This window comes from Periplaneta americana, chromosome 17 (assembly GCF_040183065.1).
Source record: "Periplaneta americana isolate PAMFEO1 chromosome 17, P.americana_PAMFEO1_priV1, whole genome shotgun sequence".
In the NCBI taxonomy this organism is placed as follows: Eukaryota; Metazoa; Arthropoda; class Insecta; order Blattodea; family Blattidae; genus Periplaneta; species Periplaneta americana.
Genome location: NC_091133.1, coordinates 4958887 through 4982388, shown reverse-complemented (window position 1 = coordinate 4982388; position 23502 = coordinate 4958887). Strand labels below are relative to the sequence as shown.

The window sequence follows — 23502 nt, the reverse complement described above, 5'->3', positions numbered from 1 at the left end:
ATTTGTGTTAGCAAATTTTAGAAAATTTTCAACACATTGCAGTATAGGCGAAAACGTAATGTCACCATGACATTAGAGTTTCTTATATTTACTTTTCATTTTAGTAATGAAGGGTATTTATTGTTAAAATACGTTGGAATATTTACTTCGAAATTTGTCAGTGATTTCCAGTCTTAATATTATGTTCAGAAAACTTTAAATACAATGCCGTTATTCTTAATTTTAGACCAGTATTTTTATGTGTTGTGAGAATTCTGTTAAACTAATATTTATTGGGCTTAAGCTTCATTGATTAATTTCAATCTTGTAAACATTGTGGAAGAATTTCTCTATTTTATCGAGTAGTTATGGTGTGGTGGCGGCGGCAGTGGTGCTGTATTTAAAGATGCTTTCAAATGCACACGTTATTCGATATCAGGGCCCTTTAAAATCTGCCTCACTTGGCCAGGCTAAAGGCCATGAAGATGAGATACGATGGCCAGTATGATTATTCAGCTTTTGAGATATCTAGCTTATGTTCGTTGAAGAAGTATCTCTCTTCACTGAAGAATTACGTCCCAGGAGATTGAGGAATTTCGAACATTTTAATTTTTTAAGGAAGGAACTCTATTAGCAGTATCATACTGAAACAAGTCATAAACGGTTGCCTGACATTTAAGACCACAGACATAGAATAATTTTAAGTAGCAACTTATAAAAATAATTAATTTACGACATCTCTGTCTGCTGTAGGAAGGAACATTTCTCCAATAAATTGTTAGAGTTTCGAAAATAGACACAAAATATTATAGTAATAATTTCTTTAAAAAGGGAAATATTTTTCTCTTGTCGTCCCTCCATTTCCTTCTCTGCTGTTTTTCGGACTGAAGACCTAGCAGTAAAGTCAGTAAATGTATTAGATATGAATAAAGAAAATGAAATGTGACAATGACGACTCTTGTTAACTTCCCCTGCGAACGTACGATAACAACATGTAATAATTTTGAACCATGTGATATAGTTTTCAGTAGGCTATGAAGCTTTTGTAACCTGAAATGAAATGAGGAAGTTGCCATTAAGTTCCAACTTACAGGCAGACTAAAGTTCCACCTGTAGCCAATGTCACCTCGAGTAATCATTGGCTGGAATGTAATTGTCCCCCTTCTGTTTTTCCATTGGTGGACACATATTTTTCACTTATCATGCTGTGCCGTTAGTGAAAAGTTTGTGTGTAAGACTTTCATGATGAAGTTTAGATTTGAAGTCCAATGCAATTTATGGTGTACAACGTTGATGTAGTAGTAGTATTTATTTATTTAACCTGGTAGAGATAAGTCCATTAGACCATCTCTTCCCCTCTACCAGGGGATTATATCTACAATAAAAGAATCAATCAATCTTCTTAATGTATCCAGGTGTTTGCTGATAACATAAAGTCCACTATAGTCCACTGTAGTGTATTCAGTTGTTGTTTTTCATGAGAAATGAGGGGTATTTTTTTCGGTGTTCATTATAGATGCCGTTGCTAGTAGCCAGAATTGGGGTGTAGTCAATATATACTGCAGAGCTGTGTCTTCTGCAACTGGTACTGATGATTTTAATTTACTACTTTTGTGGTTTATGGATGGACAGTATAGAAGAATGTGTTCCAGATCTTCATCATGATTATTACACCACACACATGTAGGATTATCAGAAATGTGAAATCGCTGTAGGTACAATTGAGTGACAATGTGACCTGTTCTGGCACTTGTTAAAAATGTTTGAACATGTCTGGGCAAGTTTTTGTACATTATCAGGTCATTTGGTTTCTTTTGTACGGACTGTAAAATTTTTCCTTTGTCAAAAGAGAGGCAATTGTTGATCCATAGGTTTGTAAAATGAGACTTTGCTGAAGCAAAAGCACTGGATAGAGATATCACTTGAAGAGGTCTTGGTTTACAATAGAAGAAGAGGAAGACTGGAAGCTTGCTTCCAGATTTTCAACTTTCCCTAAAATATGGAAGCAAACTTTCGTTTCTCCTCTTCCAAAAGTCAAAATTCCCACTGACCTGAACGACTATAGACCAATAAGCATTCTGCCAGCCATATCAACAGCATTGGGAAGAATCGTACATGTACAAACTACATAAAGGAACACAATCTATTCGACAAGTATCAGTCAGGTTTCTGAGCTGCACACAACACAAGCACTGCTCTACTTAAAGTGGCCAAAGACATTCATGAAGCAATCAACTTCAATAAAATGACAATACTAACTCTTCTTGATCTTAGCAAAGCTTTCAACTCTGTAAATTTTGACCTGCTCGTCCATAAATTGAGAAATTTGTATTTGTCAGAGACTGCTGTGAATTGGTTCGAATCCTACTTCGGGAAAGACAATAATGTGTTGTATCCAGGAATCGAAGCTCTTCCTGACAACATCAGGTATACCACAGGAGTTGGTACTCGGACCATTGTTGTTCACAATATAACGCTGGCTAAATGTTACAAGGATGTATGTAGTAATATTTCTGATATAGACATAGAACCTTGTAATATTGAGCCAGTGATATGTCAATGATATTACATCTCTTGTAAGGCATTGTAACTATTGCTTGTGTGCTGATGATCTTCAATGCTACATCTCTTCCCACTTAAACCAGGTAAACGACAAACTGAATGAAGACATTGACTTGATTGTGACACGGACAAAGAACCTCCATCTTAAAATCAATTGTGAAAAGATACAGGCAATTATATTAGGACACAAACGGCAAACTGATGCTGTAAAACACCTCGACATTTCCTCCATTAAAGTAAGTACAGTGCATATTCCTTTCAGTCCTTCAGTAAAAAATCTTGGCATTCACATGGATAATAATCTAAACTGGAACATGCAAATCACAGAAACCTGCAGAAAAATATATTCTATTATCCATGTGCTAAAAGGGATAAATCTTCGTCTTCGCTCTTGCTTGAAAAAGTGCCTTGTGCAGACACTTGTATTGACCTATTTTGACTATGCTGACATTTTACAGACTGACCTTTCCAACGCCAACAAAACGAAATTTCAACGTGCTCATAATTTGTGTGTATGTTTTGTAAGCAATGTTCGCAAATATGATCATATTACCCCATCCCTGGAAGCAATAGGTTAGCTTAAACTAGATAAGAAAAGAAATTTACATTCACTTCTATTTCTCTTCGAAATCTTGAACTCTTCTATTCCTTCGTACCTGTTGTCTCGCTTCACTTACCTTTCTTCCCACCATAATCAGAACACACGCTCTCGCCATGAAACAATACTAACAATACCATCCCATCGCACCTCCTCATACTCATCCTCTTTCACAATAGCCCTCCGAAGACTCTGGAATTCGCTACCTGCTAGCATCAGGGACTGTCGAAATAAAATTGAATTCAAACGCAAACTTACTAGGTAGTTGGTCAATAATTGAGACTTGTTCAGACATGGCTTCTTGTAAATAATTCTCTTATTCTAGCACAAAATATTCCAATATTCGGTATTTTGATCACTATATAATTTTATTATAGTAGGTTTAATTTTTATTTAAGTAAATATATATATATATATATATATATATATATATATATATATATATATATATTTTTCTCTATTCTTAACTTCTACAAAAATTGTTTAGCCTTTATTAATCAGGAAATCTTTCAGTGCTTTGATTTTTATTGTATTTGTAAACTTAATATTAATTGTAATTGTAGTCTTAATATTTTAGTTGTAATCCCCTGGTAGAGGGGAAGAGAAAGCCTGATGGCCTTATCTCTACCAGGTTAAATAATATTTAGTGTACTACAGTATGAAGAATACAATTAAAATAATTACAATTACAATTACAATAAAAATCAAAGTGCGAAAAAAGTTCCTGATTAATAAAGGCTGGACAACTTCTTATGGGTACAAGTTAAGATCAGAGAATTTTTTTTTTTACTGAAGTACAAATTAAACCTAGAATAATAAAATTATGTAGTGATGAAATTACAGGATATTGAAACATTTTGTGCTAAAATCAGAAAACTCTACTGCTAAAAAATTAGCGGAACTAGATTTGAAATTAATTTTTATTGAACAATGAAAACGTAGAATGTTGTCCTTGTTAGTACAGTATGAACTTCAGACATTATAGTTTATAACAAATTACTTGCCATGGCCATTTACAACATAGCTGTGGTTAGCAGTGCTCATCTTACTTGATACTGTGCAAAACAAAGTGGAAAATCTGTTTCTTTATTGTAACAGTCGTGAGTCCTCAAGATGTCTACATGAATTTAGTACCTCGTGTGGCCTTCATGAGCATGAATACTGCTTGGCATCTACAAGACATGCATCTCACAAGCTGCCAAATGTTGGAATGTTGACTTGGGGTATATTCACCCACTCTTTATTAAGTGCCATTGCAAGATCTTCGAGGTTCAGTAGGCTTCGATGGCACCTACAGATGCGTCTTTCAAGCACACCTCATATGCGTTCAGTAGGATTTAAATCTGGACTAATCACTGGCCAATCTATTACAGGAATTTCATGCATGTTCAGAAAGGTCAGGAGACAGTGGCAACATGGGATCTTGCATTGACATGCATCAACAAAAATCCAGCACCCATATATCCCAGTACAGGCAAAACATGTCGCAATATATTCTCAACATAGCGAATTGCATTTAGCCTGCCAGGAACGACAGTCACGGTAGTTTTCGTTTCTAAGCTGATGCTGGCCCAGTCCATAATTGAGCCCCACCAACCCTGTCAATTTCAAGAATGTTAGGTTCATCGAGATGGTCTCCACGACGTCTCCAGACACCTAATCGTCCATCACAGGAAGTCAGGGAGAACCTTTATTCGTCTGTGAACAGTACTTGTCTTCAATGTAGAAGTTGCCAATTTACATGTAGAGGTCTCCGAGCTTTCAAATTAAATTCCCACAATCTATTCCTGACCAACTGGTCACTTACTGCTATTCCATGTACTGACTTGAGGTCATTTTGCAGGTCACGAGTAGTGGATGTATGCTCATGCAGAGCAGAAAGAACTAAAAATCTGTCTTGATTTCCAGTCGTCTTTCGTTTACGTCTCCTTCCGTACTGCCCTGACTCCCTGTAACGTTTGACAGCTCTATACACAACTGACACAGAGTAACAGAGGTCATTGGCAATCTGATGATAAGTCCATCTCTGCTAAATGAGGGTGACAGCTCATGCGACTTCAACTTCCTTGATATCAACCATGTTGTAGTTTCTTCGCAATAACATCTTAATTAGACCACAACAATGACCATCGACTCCGATATGCTCTAAAAGGACCATAGTCAAACGAACTGGATCAAGCTAAATCATATTGGTTTTCAGCATGGATGGATTACTATCCGGTTTCCTTGGACTGCTGTGAAGATGAAAATCAAATGTCTTGTTTCCTGAATAGAAAAAAAAGTTGTTAACACAAATGGTGATATCATTACAGCACTGCTATCGCCTTATATCAAGAATTTACAGCAAACAAAAAACCTGTTCCGATAATTTTTTTGAGCAATATATTTACAAGAAATAATTCTGAACGAGTCTCAAGTCAATTTTATTTTGAACTGTTCCTGATGTTAGCATGTATCGAATTCTAGAGTCGTAGCAAGGCTATTGTGAAAGAGGATGAGTATGAAGAGGGATAGTATTGTTAGTATTGTTTCATGGCGAGAACGTGTGTTCAGATTATGGTAGGTAGAAAGGAATGTGAAGCGAGGCGACAGTTACGAAGGATGCTGGGTACATTAATCATTATTAATAATAGATCGTTTCACATGCAAAAAACCTGTACATTAATTTACTACTAGATAATGTGCACATTTTGAAGTAAAAATTGAGAATCGGAGTATGATACACTTCTCAAACTTTTTAGAAGTGGGGACCAATTTTTAAGACAGAACAGTTCCGCGGACCACCTTACACTTGTTCCCTTCAAAAGCATATTTATCATTCTTGTAACATATTTTAATACCAGTATACTTGTATTTTAAAACAGAATTAATTAATTAAAATTAATTCAATTAATTTAATTTTATATTATTAACTAATTAAGTTAATGTTATTAGAAGAAAATTCATTTTTGTTTTTTTAATAAATCAAGATTATTAGAGTTTGGATAATCTTAACTTATTAACTAAACAGAATAAATTAATGTTGGTACTTACATTAATGAGATGGATGAGCCTGCCGATTCTAGCACATTTATTCTATATTTGGATGTATGCTGGTAAGCTTAAGTTGGAGATCGTCACATACATTGAGTCGATCTCGGTACTTTGTTTTTATTATACTTAGTGATGAAAACCATTTCCTCACACAGATATGTAGAAGCAAACTGAATTATAATCTGTAAAGCATCATTGTACAGTTCACTGTATTCTCTTTTCACTTGTGACGAGGTCCACAAATTAACCGTACCTTTCGCTTGAAATTTTGTTTTAAGTTCCATGTCATTCGAGAGTTCAATTAACTGGTCTCTTTCACTCAATGAAAGCTTGTTAGTTTCAATATCGCAATGAAAGTGATCACGAACCATGAAAATTCATCATATTTACTTGGAAAATAAGTTTCAAATTGTGACGTCAGAGTTTCAAAATGCGAAATAGTATGTCACTGCATAATTATTTTCCAATAACGAAATAATTTTCAACCAAAAAAGGATCTAGGGTTGGATATGGTGGACAAATCCTCTGTTTTACGCAACTGACCCACAAACCAAGTTTTCTCGCGAACCCCTATATTTTCTCATGCGCATTGAGAACAGTCAAAGAATTACCTTGTAGACAGAGGTTTAGTTTGATTAGTTTTGAGAATACATCTGAAAGATACAGAGGTGTGAAAATTATTAGAATAATCTTAATTTTAAAGGTTTTTTAATAGTTCCTTCACAAATATTAATTGAATTGATGAATATTGGTATATAATATTGCTATACTGATGTAGGATATATTTACTAATAACAATGCCGGAAAGCATTGTTGTACATTGGTATTTTTCTTATTTTACAATTGTTATGGGAATTCAGAAATTATTATATTATGTTGGCGGAATTGGAAACATAAAAAATTAATTAAGAAATGCTTTAAACAAATTGTTCTTTCCGTTTACATTGTTGTGAAGGTTCAAATGAACGTATACATCTGTTTTGTGCATATAATTTTTGATGTTTCCAATTCCGCCAACATAATATAATAATTTCTGAATTCCCATAACAATTGTAAAACAAGAAAAATACCAATGTACAACAATGCTTTCCGGCATTGTTAGTAGTAAATATATCCTACATCAGTATAGTAATATATACCAATATTCATCAATTCAATTAATATTTGTGAAGGAACTATTAAAAAACCTTTAAAATTAAGATTATTCTAATAATTTTCACACCTCTGTATGCCAATGTACTTAGCCACATGTCATCAACTGATGTGCAGGGAAAAGATGGAGAGAAACACCACTTCATAGTGCTTTAAATCCCTCTTTTGTTGCTGAGAGTAGAGTGGGAAGTCGGTAGACAGGTAGGGTAATAAATTTAATAACATGTCAGTAGGTATTGCGAGAAAAAGTGAAAGGCAATTTGACATGTGTCATTTTCAAACTCAGAGATTTTCAATTATAGTGTCATACGCAATTCATTTGAATTTCATTTTTTCTTCTGCCCTTTTTGAAGGACCACAAGGGCAGACCTCTAGGACCACAGGTGGTCCGCGGACCATAGTTTGAGAAACGCTGCTGTAGTCTGTAGAGGAATAGGGAACTATAATATTAAATTTCTAGTTTTCAACAAATCGATCAGTGGCAATGGAATGCTGGAAGAGAACAGCAGAACACCATGACTGTTTGGTGTGTGGATAAGCTTCAGGGCTTCTACCGCGTTGTCTTGGTGTTATTGGCTGACGTTTCGACCGCTGTGTTGTGGCCATCTTCAGAGCAGTTGTTGGATAAGGAAATAGTGATCGAAAAAAAAAAATCGAAAAATCGAAAGAGAATTGGTAGGACAAATTTAAAAGGTACTGTACGCAAAACGCGTCCTTGCAAGGGGTTGGGGGCTGTACAAAACTAAGTATGTGAGCTCCAAGCCTGTTGGCCACTAGTCTCACTCCGGGTTACGCTGCTCCACTGAAGGAGCTCTAGAAAATTTTGAAGGGGAAGCCGAAATTGGACGTAACCTCTTAGGTACCACATACGCGAGGGGAACTGAGATTTGATCAAGTGATCACGCAACGGGGCGAGGAGGAGATGGCTGGTGTTTGCCGTTAGGATGGCGAGACGCTGTCATCTGTTGTTCGATGACAAAGCATGTGAAGGCCGTCGGAAGAAGCGCCATGAAATCTAAATCTGCAATTTGAGAGGTACCTGTCCTTTCAAATTGCGACTAATTGAGTGACCGCGTATATTTAAAAGACAATTTATAGGTTCTGAACTAGGGCATACGTCGTTTATATTAAAGGGGAATATATATTGGGAAGGGCATATAGGTCCGTGGCCCATTTCTTATAGGGCTCATCCCGACATTTGTCTTACGCCTTAGGAAAACCACGGAATACCTTAGGCAGGATGAGTTGTCTCATATATAAGAGACTAGCCAATTTGGCTATTATGTAGGAGGTGATTGTTGTCATAAGCCTTGTTGAATCGTCTCAATTTTGAGACCAGCCATTTGGCTGTATGATGGCTCAATTACGAAGAGAGGGGAGAGATGTAATTGTTAATTAATTTAGAGTAATTACGGAGGTTCATGGGAATATGAGTGCAGGTCCGTGGCCCATTTCTTTTAGGGCTCATCCCGACATTTGTCTTAGCGCCTTAGGAAAACCACGGAAAACCTTAGGCAGGATGAGTTGTCTCAATATCAGAGACTAGCCAGTTGGCTCTTAGGCTGAATGACTCTATGAATCGATGGATATATATACTAGCCAATTGGCTCTATGATAGTTCCATCGATCAACAAAAGTAGATATTGTTAGGGAGGGATTTTGTTTAGCCCAGTTAAGACAAGGTGATTTTAAAGCGGTTGCACTATCCAAGGAGTCGCATGGAGTTGAGTCGTGACTACCAAAACCTGGGAGTAACGCCAGCCTCCCTGTCCTCCTGTCTCAATAGTATAGCTAATGGACCTGTCTGGTGTCTACTCCATAACCTAGTTTCATACTGGCCGAGGCCAGATATGAGCGGGTTGGGGTTAGCACGAGATTCCGCATACAGGTTCCTAGCCAGTCGAGCAATGAACTCGTCTATGTTTGGCAGTTCATCATGGAACTTTCTTCTCGAGGCGACTCGGGGGAGATGGGTAATGAGTCGAATCACCTGGTTTTGGATAACTTGGAGTTTATGGAGATGGGACACTGCCGCAAACCCCCATGCGGGTGCAGCATAGGTAATGACAGAGCGAATGAGGGCCTTATACATGGTAAGTCCTACCCTCAGGTTGTCAGGAGTTAAGGCCGCCAGAATGGGATAGTGTCTAACTATCAGCCCGTTGGCCTTACGAAGAATGGATTGGATGTGAACTCGGAAGGTGAGATGAGAGTCCATAATGATCCCTAAATATTTAATTTGGTTCATCCACAGCATCTCTCGTCCGAAAAGTATGGGTGGTGGTGGTATGTCTTCGAGCCTCGCTCTTAGCGAAAAGAGTATGGCCTGACATTTGTCTACATTGACCTTGATTGTCCAGTCGTGGATCCACGGCTGGAGGTGATCTAAGATAGATTGCAATCTACGGGACGCTAATCTATAAGTTTTGCCCCTCGCCAAGAGGGCAGTGTCGTCTGCATAGATATACAGATGACTACTTCTGCCGTGGATATAGCGAAACGGGAGGTCATTAATGAATATATTGAAAAGTATGGGCCCGATAATGGTACTCTGTGGGACTCCTGCGTGAATTTCACGGGGGGTGGAGAAACTAGTGCCTACACGGGTTTTGAATGTACGGCCTCGAGGTTTCATGAATTTATCCACAAGAGTTTCTGACACAAATTTTTTTATGGTTATTATTCCTAACACACTTCAATATGTCACACTGAGACAAAATAGATAGAACAACATTTTTTATTGCTTGGAGCAGATATACGGATGAATATAGTATAATTGGTGCTGCCACCTACTATTTCAGCAAAAGCATTGTTATAGAATGATCTTATGAGCAGGCAGTTCGGAGGTAGTTAGAAATGAGGCGTATCATTCCATCTGGGACTCCCATGCCCAGTAACTTAACGAGGAGTCCCTCATGCCAAACCTTGTCGAATGCTCGCTCGATGTCCAGGTAAGCTGCAGCTACTACACGCTTCGTGCTCATAGCCCAGGTAATGTCCTCCGTCATGCGGAGTGCCTGGAGTGTAGTGGAACGACCAGGGTGGAAACCGAACTGCTCGTTCCTGATTTGGGGCAACACTACTTCAGTGCGGCGTCTATGTATGACCCGCTCCGCCAGTTTGCTGAGACAACTGAGGAGACTAATAGGCCTATAGTTGCTTGGATTCGTCTTATCCTTTCCGGGCTTTGGAAAGAGAACTACGTGAGCTTCTTTCCAGGGAATGGGATAGTGACCGGAAGCCAAGATGTTATTAATTATCTCTGCTATGCGCTTCATAGCTGACTTTGGGAGATGCTGCAATATAATTCCTTGGATACCGTCGGCTCCTGCGGCCTTATGAGGGCCGAGGCGACGAATGAAATGGGCGACCTCGTGGGTGTTCGTAGGTCGTATCCCATTTTCCGGCTCCCTGCTAAGGAGGTCTCAAACCGATTCCTCAACAGCTCTGATATGGGGCAAGTTTAAATTTTGTTCCACGGGTTGAAAAGTGGTCTCTAGAACGTCTGCCAGTGCGGTAGCCTTCTCCTCAGGAGTAAAGGCCGTGACATCTGGACCGACTACTAATGGGTGAATAGATTGAGACGGATTGGACAGAGCTCGAGATACACGCCAGACATCTGACATGTTTCTGCTGTCCATCGTTTCAACCTTGGATTTCCAAGCATCCACGACCGTTTCGTGGACCGCCTCACTGATCCGCCTGCGCAAGCGATTCATTTCTATTCTATGTTCATCTAACCTAGTACGCTTCCACAAAAGGAAATAGTCTGCCAGTACTTATATATATATATATATATATATATATATATATATATAGTAGTCTCGATGGGGGGAGTATTTGCTGTGATAGGTCGTAGGTTCTCCTTCTGGCATCTGATTGGTCCTACGTGGTCCAATCCGGTTGAGGTCTGTATGAAGGGGAGTATTCATATTAAATACTGGCCCTCATAAGGTCCGAAAGAGTGACCTTGATACCAATCCGGTTGGAGTCTGTGTGAAGGGGAGTATTCATATTAAATGCTGGCCCTCATAAGGTCCGAAAGAGTGACCTTGATACCAATCCGGTTGGAGTCTGTGAAGGGGAGTATTCATATTAAATACTGTCCCTCATAAGGTCCGAAAGAGTGACCTTGATACCAATCCGGTTGGAGTCTGTGTGAAGGGGAGTATTCATATTAAATGCTGGCCCTCATAAGGTCCGAAAGAGTGACCTTGATACCAATCCGGTTGGAGTCTGTGAAGGGGAGTATTCATATTAAATACTAGCCCTCATAAGGTCGGAAAGAGTGACCTTGATACCAATCCGGTTGGAGTCTGTGTGAAGGGGAGTATTCATATTAAATACTAGCCCTCATAAGGTCCGAAAGAGTGACCTTGGTACCAATCCGGTTGGAGTCTGTGTGAAGGGGAGTATTCATATTAAATATTGGCCCTCATCGAGACTCCCCCCATCGAGACTTCTATATATTGTAACTTTTTTTAAACTAAACAACAATGTAACTTTATTTTCTCAACAATAATTCCTTTCTACAATTCACCTTAAACGCTCTCGTCAACAATAGGATTTTCACTCAACACAGTATTCGTTATAGCACTCCACTGACGACAATGACAATTTACTTGGATTATTACGAACAACAACTGTTAATTTTAACTAATATTTACAAAACACTATTTACAAATCAGAACTGTCAGTTCTCAGTTCACACTTCTTCTAGCTCAGTCACTCGAGTTCACAGTATCTCGAACCACAGACCTTCAGAGACAGTTCACTGTACTCGAACTCAGGTCCCTCCAACTGCGGTCCACTGCACTCGAACTCAGGTCCCTCCAACTGCGGTCCACTGCACTCGAACTCAGGCCTTCGGATGCTGACACAGTTGCGGACACACACTCGAGTCGAACTCCGGTACACAAGGCTTGCTTGCTCTGGCTTACTCACTGAATGGCTGAATAAACTGAAACTGCCCAAGTTCGCTCGCGTTTCTTCTTTTATAGCTAAACTATCGTTGCGAGAAAGTACGAGTTCTGGATAGTTCGCGATATTTCGACGCGTGTGTCCATTCTCGAATCATCTCGCACGCTGCTGCTCCCCTCCTTCACCGCGCGTAGCCATGCCCCAGGAGGCAGATGCGCGCGCAACCCGCCCAAAGACGGCCGACTTAGCCTCTCCTCCGTCGGTCGTGAGATCGAATCTCACGTGGGCGTCACAATATATAAGTACTGGCAGACTATTTCCTTATCCAACAACTGCTCTGAAGATGGCCACAACACAGCGGTCGAAACGTCAGCCAATAACACGAAGACAACGCGGTAGAAGCCCTGAAGCTTATCCACACACCATGTGCACCAGCCGCGGAAGCCTACGCGAACACCATGACTGTTTGCTTTAAGAAAAGTTTTCTACAGAGTACTATTATACGTTAATTTATATAGTTTAAGGATCCGTCTGCTTAGAAAGTGAGTGCTCCAATTTTTCATGTACAGGTGCGCCATAGCTTTTATTTCTCTCTTTGCAGGTAGAGTCGTGTGATGTGGGCGCAGTGGAAGGGAATCGGATGCCGCATCCATTGAAGTGCTATGGCTGCGGAAAGGATTTCTGGGACTTGGAAGAACTCAATATTCATATCCGCGTGCATAAAGACGAGAAGCCATTGAAATGCGATGCTTGTGAAGAGTGTTTCACGACTCCTGCAGAACTGAATAAACATGCCCGCAAACATCGGCGCGAGAAAACATTCAAATGCGACGTCTGCGGAAGATGTTTCTCACGGTGTTCCCATCTAAAAACGCACGTACGCACACATACCGGCGAGAAACCATTCATGTGCGATGAATGTCAAATGTGTTTTTCGAGGTCTGATCATTTAAAAAAGCATGTTCGCGTGCACTCGGGTAACAAACCATTCAAGTGTGACATCTGTGAAAAGAGGTTCTCTCAGTCTTATCGTCTCAAGTTGCATGCACGCATACATACGGGCGAAAAACCATTCAAGTGCGATGGATGTGAAATGTCGTTTTCGAGACCGGATCATTTAAAACGGCATGCACGCCTGCACACGGGAGAAACCATTTAAAGGCGACATCTATGAAATGGGTTGCGGTATGTCAGTGAACTATACATGCACGAGTAAATACGGCTGAGAAATCGCAGAATCCATTCACTTGCGATGAATGTGGCAACGCAAGAAATCCTATTGGCAATCGACACACAAATTTATGTTCGTAAATTCACGTACGGGAAGTCATTGAAACTCGATATTTGAAAACTGTTTCTAGAGCTCTTCACAACTAAAACATAAAACCGAAATTCTTTAAAATGCGACGTTTGTGATTAGCGTTTCTTGTAATTTCCACTTCTAGATACTTTTGAACGCATACATACAGGCGAAAAAACTTAAATGTGTTGTTCGTGGGAAGTGGTTTTTCCCTCGGTAGCACGTAACCGCATATTGTAGAGAGCACACTGCGATTTCTCAAATACTTCTGCTCCGAAACCCGTGCATTACATTATAGTAGTTCGAAACCACTAAAGCAATTTACCGTATTTGCTCGCGTAATTTGCGCCCCCGCGTATTTTGCGCACCCTAATTTTTAAGGGATTATTTTGAACTTTATTTTTGCCCCGTGTATTTTGCGCACACATTTTACGTACATATTTTTTTCAGTGTAGTAGGGATTACGTACATATTTTTTTCAGTGTAGTAGGGATTTTCCTTCCCTACAGTCCATCGTAGGTCATTCATCAGCAACTGAAGTACCTGCTTCAGAAAGAAACCCCAAAGTCCTGCTACTTTAACAATACTTGTCCTTGGTAGAGATAAGTTACCGGTATAGAAAATTAGCCCTACCATAAATACTTGTATTTCAGAACAGGACCTCTTATTGGAAAAATCCGCATAATTTACGCACCCCAATTTTTCAGTGGCCACAGTTAATTAAAAAGTGCGCAAATTACGCGAGCAAATACGGTACTAAGGAGATCGTTTTCGCTTATTTACATTTTAACAAACACGAACCTGGTTGGGACAAATTATCTGGTTGAGGGTTTCCAATGGGTTTTCCTTCAATCCATTAGGAGCAAATCCAGGCTAACTTTCGGTGCTGGACCTGGACTCATTTTGCTGGCATTATCAACCTCGTATCATTCAGACACTAGACAGCCAAAGCAGTTGATAAAGCCTCGTAAAATTTCCGACTAAGGAAAAAACAAGCATGAATGGCAGCATGGACGAGAAACCGCCTGTTTTTCGGCTTCATATTTGAAATTACGTAATTTTGTGCATTAAGACAATAACCCTGTGAAATGCAATATGTCTTATAAATTTATTTCCTGATATAGGCATGCTGGCCAGAAGACCTTCAAGTGTTTCAGAAGCTTTCTTATTTTCCTTAAATCTGAGAATGACTAACATCCTGCACCCTTGAGAAACTTCTTACGTGCGATGTTTGTCGCAAATGTTTCTGGCATTCGAAATATTTAGTTACACATTCATGCAAGCATTTTGACAAAAAGCTATTGAAGTGCAGTGTTCGCTAACAGTTGTTCTCGATGTCATGCGGCTGACATATCTACATAGGAGAAGAAGTCATTCATAAGGAGGAGCAATGGTGTGAAATTTAAAAAAAACTGCAAACTTACGCTGGCCACAAGGGTTATTGAAGTCACTAATTCGTCAGCGACAACCAAGTGACGCTTGCCACAATAAATTATTTGCCTTTAATGCTAATTTACTAAAATCTATAATCCGCCTTCTTATATTTGTATTCCCATTACTTTTGATACAGGACAATTTGGCACATCGTATACAATGCGCTGAAGGTCCTAACCCACATGTGTGTATTATTCTCAGAAAATAGATTTGATATTTTGCTTCGTCTTTTGCATAACTATTTGCCACATTGTTTTCAAATGTTGCATAGCATATTGTTACAAGATGGTCTTGGAGTGGTATGGTTAAATTTTGTTATTTTAATATTATAATATATATATTTTTCAATATGTATTGCTGCATAGGTTAATTTGTCATATCACATGTTGTATCCCTTAAAATGTCGTAGAAAAAAAGATTATTATAATTATTTTTCTGTGAACAGAAAATACCACACATAAAATGCGTCACTTGCAAGATAATTAAGGAATTACTTATTTACAAATTGCTTGTACGGAACCCATATAAACCACCATCAGTCCCTATCATCATATCCCACCTGCCTCAAATCTATTTAATATTATCCTTCCATCTACGTCTCGGCCTCCCAATGGTTTTTTTCTCTCTGGCCTTCCAACTAACACTATATCATATATTTCTGGATTCACCCATACGACGTCTGTCAGTTTTAAATTTGAGTTATTGTACCCACTATTGCACAAGGGCGCAAATAGCCATAGACGCTGACGCACCCTTTAAACCCCATTAATAACAAACACCCCTAAGTGCTACATGCCCTCCCCATCTCAAATGATTGGATTAAATGTTCCTAATTATGTCAGGTGAAGAATAGAATGCGTGCAGTTCTGCGTGGTGTAACTTTCTCCATTTTACTGTAACTTCATCGTCTTAGCCCAAAATATTCTCTTAGCACCTTATACTCGAACACCATTATTTTCTGTTCCTTTCTTAAACTGAGATTTCAAGTTTCACAGCCATATAGAACAACCGATAATATATGAGTTCTATAAATTCCAACTTTAAGTATTTTTGAAAGCATTCTCGATGAAGATAGCTTCTCAACCGAATAATAACAGACATTTCCCATTAATGAATTTCACATATGAAGGAAATGCTTCTTATTTAATTGCCAAAAGTACAACTTTCCCGCATAACGATATACTTAACCCTTCGTTACTCGCGTTAAATTCCGTAACACCAGTACTCGCCTGGATTACAATGGTAACCCACATTTGTTTTTGTTTGCAGACATGGTTTAAACATTGCAATTAGATTTAAATGTTAAGAAATATATTGTTTTCAGTTATTACAGTAATGAGAATGGATATGTTACGCATAACGGAACGTATTAAATATAAATATTGATAATGAAATATATTATAGTACACAAATTGCATTCAAGTGACATGTTTACATAATGTTTCCACGCAGGACGTGTCTATGAGTCATAATTTATTGTTGCACCATAGTTATGAGTTAGTTCACTATCATCATAATTATGTAGGTTATCTAGAATTGTTGCCCATTCGCTGTTTGAAGGTCACCTGATCTCTTGATGTAAACTCTCCCACAGGAAACGCAAGTTCACTACTGCTGACCTTTGTTACGTCATATTTGATAACTAAATACCTCACTCAGGGGTGTAGCAATGAAAAAATTCAGGGATGTAACAATCATTCACACTTCACATATAATATTTTACAGATGTTTTTGCAGTTCAGATTTAACGCACATGATAGCCTAATCTACATCTGATTCAATTATCTAAGTAGGCCTACGCATTTCTTCCATACAGTTCAAACAAATTACATGTTTAGTAAGTCAAAGAAAATAGAGGCCAGCGTCGTGAATTTCTGCTTACATCATAGGCTGAGCATAACTGTTCCATTACATTCACAGCACATTTAGTTCTATTATAAAATGATATTATTTCATGTTTCTAGCTGCCTCCCGTTTCCTCATCCATTGCCTTATCATAATGCATGGTTGATAATGCTAACAGTGTTTTTTTTCTTTGGTACATACGAAAGAATTGTGCAGCGTTCATTGAATCCAAACAATGTACTGTTAACTTGCCTGTCTTAGTAGTTGTGAAATGAGGAGGGATTTCTCTTTTGTTTTCTTTCTATGTTCCTACAAGTGTAATTTTGTCATTTTCTAGAAGATCTAAACACAGAGGTATGCTCATGAAACAGTTATCGGTGGTCACATTTCTTCCTGTTCCTTTGATGGGATGAACCATCCTCTTCACCACTGCATGTGCACTGTTACTTCGGTGAAATGGACAGTCTGGTTGAATACCAGCATAAATTTCCAAGTTATGAGTGTAATATGTTTTCACAGCCACCTTAGCAAAAATTTTGATCCAACATTTTGTTGGTTTAGTAGGTATATACTCTTCATGGGACATCGTCCTCTGAATGCAACCAACTGCTCGTCTATAGTTACATATTCGCTTGGACTACAGCACTTTTGTGAGTTATGAACAAATAACTCTAATACTTCACGTATAGCAGCCAATTCATAAATTTCTTTCCTTTCCTTTTGTCATAAATGTTATCAAAGAGTAGACATCGTAACAAAAATTAGAATCTATTGTAGGTCATTGTCAGGGAAATTGACTCTATTCCAGTGCCATTTTTATCCCATAGTTCTCTTACGTTCAGTCTTCCCGATTTCAAGGCGCCAGCAAAATACAAAATACCCAAGAGTGCCTCAATTTCTACGTCATTTGTTAATTTGCAATCTCTGTCACGTCTGTAATTACGCTTCACTTTTTCAATACAAATATTAGTACCCTTACAATTACATTGATTATTGTCTGATCAATAAAGCAGTCAAAACTCTCTGTGTGGGTCCGCGCAATTCTTGCAGCCCTTTTAGGGCTCGATAAATGAATCACTATATTTTGTGCTCGTCTTCTCCCTCGTTGAGCTACTGGTTCTTCCTGCCAAATTGTAGTCTTTTTTCTATCCGTATAGCAGTTTCCATCATTTATAGACATTAGTCTTTCATCATCACCATCATCATCATCATCATCATCATCATCATCATTGTCTTGTTCTGAATTAGAATCGTGAACTTCATTCTAAAGATCTCCCCTGTTGCTTTCATCATCACTTTCATTTTCAATGCCATCATCCATATCTTCATCCAGCCATTTGCAAATGTTGTTTGTAGTTTCCGTACCCATTGGAGCAAACTGCGAAGAGGATGGAAAGATGTCACACATTTTTTCATAAACTTACTGCATTGCATCACTTATAACCATATTAAAAACTATTTCACTTACCTGAACAAAAAAACTGACGTCAGTACTCGCGTGGATTACAATGGTAATCCACTCGGAAAAATTGTGCATCACTTTATAAAACTTCGTATAACTTTCCAAAGGGTTGCGACAAATACGTCTAAACACCAGTAATGCCTCACTTAGACTGTGACGAGAAATTGCATTGACGCTCAACTACGCAGTGCTGCAGGCAGTGACGTAATAGAGGATTAAATATCAGTGGATTACTATTGTAATCCACGCGAGTACTGAAGGGTTAAATATACTTGGACTTCTCCAGATGGATTGATCACATCTTGATAGATAAAAGAAGACATACTAGTATAGTAGACATTTGAACCTTCAGGGGAGCAGACTGTAACACTGACTATCATTTGGTAATTGGATAACTAAGAGAAAGACTATCAGTAGCCAAGCGAGTAGAGCAAAGACAGGAGGCAAATCGTACACTTAGAAATAAAGAGATTACATGAAGGAAAAACTGAATAAGGTAGAAACAAACAGTAAAAATAAAAACATTAGAGATTTATATAAGGGCATAAGGAATTTAAGAATGGATATCAGGCAAGAGTAAACGTGATCAAGGATGAGAATGGTGACATGCTTGGAGACTCTCATTCAATCCTGAACAGATGGAAAAACTATTTTGGGCAACTACTAAATATACATTGATGAGTGAAAAGTATAGGGAGAAATTTTTTTGTTGAATTTCAAATCAGCAGGGTGTGCAAAAGTTGTGTATTGATATAGTTATTATTTATGCAATATCTTAAGTTTCTATCTCAATTTTTTTGGTGCGCCCAAACGCTGTGAAGTAGACAACAAATATCGTAACATCAAACGATTAAAACATTTTTTGATAATATTCAACAAATTACTATTTCAAAGCATATTTCAAATCATTTTAAACGTCTGATTGTAGAAAATTATGTTAAACAATTCCTTAATATAAAGTTTGGTTTTGTTCTCATGAAACAAACTTTAAAAGGGCTAGATGTAGGTTCTGGCCTTATGTTCCTGCTATTGTTGATCCTTCTGAAGATCCTCCCAAGGTACGAAGACAACAAAGTGTTTAAAAAATAATTTTATGTGCTGATATTTATTTTTTAACAATTATTTCCTTACAAGAATTTTAGAAAATCGTTTAAATAAAGCACTGTGGAGGGAGTTTAGATAAAATAATCAAAATCGGTATGTTTTATATGTAGTGTATGATCCTCCAATCAAAAGTACGATAATTTGGAACCAATATTGTTGTGCAAACCAATCAAGCCTCGGGGCTGGCAACGCTATTCCGAAGTACGTAACTTCCTTTCCGCACAGTGATAGAACAGCAACTGATTGCCTCAATATTTGCTGTTGAGTGAACTCCCGATATCGTAACACAGTCAAGTTGTTTTAGAAACAATCTGCCGGTAAAGATAACTGTCCCGAGTAGTACAAGAGGATTAGGAATTAGTCCAAAACCGAAATATAATACGGTACCAAACATTAAACTGTAACATATAATTCTGATGCTGATATAGGCTATACGTACAATACAATTTAAATAAATTAAACCGGTTCATCTTAATATTACAGATTTTGTAAGTTCCCTGTCATTATTATTATTATTATTATTATTATTATTAAGGAGGCCGAGACGTAAACGGGAGGATAATATTAAAATAGATTTAAGGGAGGTGGGATATGATGGTAGAGAGTTGATTAATCTTGCACTGGATACGGACCGATGGCGGGCTTATGTGAGGGCGGCAATGAACCTCCGGATTCCTTAAAAATCATTTGTAAGTAAGTATTATTATTATTATTATTATTATTATTATTATTATTATTATTATTATTGTCCATTTAGCTTTGTTTTATTTTTTGGATTGGTTTCTGTGGTCACGGCTTTCTCGATCGTAGTGGAAGCTGTTCAACGAGCATTGGAATTCTATGTTCTACATTCCGAATGGTGAAAACGAAAGGAATTCCGTAAAGTCTGAATCATTTTCATATTAGTACGTTATAGAGGTAAGTCTTTGTTCATAAATATTATCAGTATATGCCTTCCGTGTAGTTATTTTGAGCAATTACCTAATTATGATTCCCGTTATTCACAGTCTTGCTAATTGTGAGAAGGCTATTATTTTGTAATCCAATATGTTAAATATCTTAAGTGCTCATTTTATGTTAATATGTTTTTAATGTGACCTGAAGATGCCAAATTTATTGGTGAAAACGTTTGTCATAATTTGTAAATACTACTTCATGTAATAACATAAAGGTTCAATGTATGTAATATTGTTAAGTAGGCCTAATTGACTGTAAGAACTTAAACTGTTTGATCAATATGTTAAAGATAAAACGGTGAAATGTCAGTATCCCTCCCCACCAAACTACATAGTGAAGAAAACGTACTTAAATAATTTTCACATTCCTCTGCCTCACTTAAATAATCCCCTCAACCCAACCTATTAGACTTGTCATGTATTTCGGCTAAATGTCACATAGCTATCTCCTAACCTAACCCTTCTAATCTAGAAAGAAACTACAATCAGACGTCAGCCCCATGTGTGGTGTGCGGCGATATCGAAGATTGGCCGATATAACTTTATACAGGGTGTTTAAAAAATACGGGGCATAATTTCAGGTATGTATTTCCCACATGTAGACAATCAAAATAGTTCATTTCAACATGTGTCCGGAAATGCTTTATTTCCGAGTTATTGCCTTCACAACATTGAAATTCACCAGAACGTTTTTCTTTCCGCAGGTCGTTGCCGTCAAAGGAGACATTAAGAGGGCACTCTGACAGTTCATTCCGAGGCGAAGGTTACATTCAGTGTTGTGTAGGCGTTAGACTGTGCGACATGTATTCAAATCAAGAGCTGGCAGAGATACACTTCATATACGGTAAGGCGGACGGCAATGCTGCGCTGGCTCGTCGTTTGTACCAGGAGAGGTACCCACAGCGACAATGTCCAGATCGGAAGACATTTGTACGTCTCCATTACCGTCTGTGCGAGTATGGAAAATTTAACTCTCCTGGTTTGGGAAGGGGACGACAAAGATCTACAACTCCAGAAGTACAGGAGGAGATTCTGGAGGCTGTGAACATGACTCCTTCTATCAGCACACGAAGGGTAGCGTTGCAAGTCAGTGTTCCTCATATGACTGTCTGGAGACTGTTGAAAGAGTATCAATTGTATCCTTATCATTTGCAACGTGTACAGGCCCTGTCACCAGCAGATTACCCTGCACGAGTTAGGTTCTGTCAGTGGTTCTTGCAGCAGTGTGGTGTAAATCCGAACTTTCCTGCCTTAGTGTTATTTACAGATGAAGCACAGTTCACACGAGATGGCATAACAAATTTCCACAATCAGCATGTATGGGCGTATGAAAACCCACGTGCAACTGTTCCATCTCATCACCAGGTGCGGTTCTTCTTAACATGTGGGCCTGTATCATTGGTGATCGATTAGTTGGACCCCATGTAGGCCTACTTGTAAACAGACTTATGGGGCAGGCGTACACAAACTTCCTGGAAAACACCATACCTCATGTTTTAGAAGACAGTCCACTGATCAATCGTCAACACATTCACTTCTTGCATGATGGCGCTCCTGCAGACTTCAGTCGTACGGCTCGCCGGTACTTGGATCGAAGGTTTCCTGATCGATTGATAGGTAGAGGTGACCCAATTGCTTGGCCTCCACGCTCACCTGATCTGAACCTTCTCGATTTTTACTTGTGGGGCCATTTAAAATCATTGGTTTATTCGTCTCCAGTGCCTGATTTGGAATCCCTTCGCAATCGAATTGTGGCATGTTCTGAGGACATACGCAATACTCCTGGAGTTTGGGATCGTGTTCGCAGGTCAATGAGACATCGATGTGAGATCTGTATTCAAGCAAGAGGTGGACATTTTGAACATCATCTGTAATGACAACGATCTGCGGAACGAAAAACGTTCCGGTGAATTTCAATGTTGTGAAGGCCATAACTCGGAAATGAAGCATTTCCGGACACATGTTGTAATGAACTATTTTGATTGTCTACATGTGGGAAATACATACCTGAAATTATGCCCCGTATTTTTTAAACATCCTGTATATTATTACTAAACAAAGGTTTTAGTCTTGAATGTATTCTCATTATAGTTTAATTACGGTAGGCTATATCTATTGCTTTAGTGCCAGTATTTTACTCTCACTGGTAGGCCTATCTTGTAAAAAAGTTGTAGCTTGAATTACAGGCCTAATATCAAAGCAAGAATTAAACTTATTTAAGTTTACTACGTACGTTGATTTTTTTTATCATAAGTTAGTTGGTATCTTAGTGGTCACTGGTTCATTCACTATTTCGAATCTGAATTCATTTGTGGGAGTTATGTCTTTCAAATAGTCATAAACTGGTAGGTAAATTCAAAGAAAGATTTGATGTCATTGATGACGTTACGTACCGAAATATCAATTATTCATTTAAAATTATTTTTGTCTCCTCTCTCGCTCTCCCTCTATCTATCTCTCTCTCTCTCTCTCTCTCTCTCGTCTTCACCTTTTCTTTTTTTTTCCTCTTTACATGTCTTATACATTTATGATTACAATTACACTTTAATTATACATATCATGCACATTATATTACAATTTATTTACACACCATTGCTGACACTCAAATTCGATCCATCAACCTCTACAACTCACTGTTTGCCCAACGCCTTAGCCATTAAGCTTAAAAGACAAGTTACAAATCAGTGGTCGAAATCAAATATCAGTAGAACTATACCGAATATTTCTATGATAATAGTCTATAAAGAGAACAACAGATGGCGGTACACGTATATTTAAATATGTTAAAAGATTATAAATTCGTACTTATTCAGTGCAGACATTATTTCGAGCATGGAAGTGAGTAGTACCGGTAGTGGAACAGTGCAACCAGAAGAAAATACACCACATTTTTTAACGTGAATAAATATTATATCATCGCTCCAAAGTATTGAGTTTTGTAGGCAATATAACTTACTTCCATCAGAAGAACCGAAAAATTGTGTCCATTGTGAAAAACAAATGACAGTAAAAACACGGAAACTATCGTCAAAAGTGAATATTCCTTTCGAACTACAGTGCAGTAAGTGTAAGAAAAAGACTGCTATCACAAAATATACTTGGTTTGAAGATCGTAAATTTTCAGTTTTACAGAACATAGTTTTAATATATTCTTTGC

The 23502-nt window shown here is 38.2% G+C and overlaps 1 protein-coding gene across 7 annotated transcripts in view; it reads left to right on the top strand.

Moving 5' to 3' along the window:
* Positions 1 to 23502, top strand: part of LOC138692702 (oocyte zinc finger protein XlCOF6.1-like) — a 224278-nt gene that overhangs the window by 63216 nt on the left and 137560 nt on the right. For 2 of the 7 annotated variants that reach the window (XM_069815844.1, XM_069815843.1), the window contains exon 4: positions 12846 to 15460. The exons of 4 other annotated variants lie outside the window; for them this stretch is intronic. In XM_069815844.1, coding sequence (XP_069671945.1) covers positions 12846 to 13403 — 558 coding nt within the window. In that variant the 3' untranslated portion in view covers positions 13404 to 15460. Of the gene's footprint in view, positions 1 to 12845; positions 15461 to 20182; positions 20308 to 23502 lie in introns of those variants that run through there. One more of the 7 variants, XM_069815838.1, reaches the window with a different exon arrangement.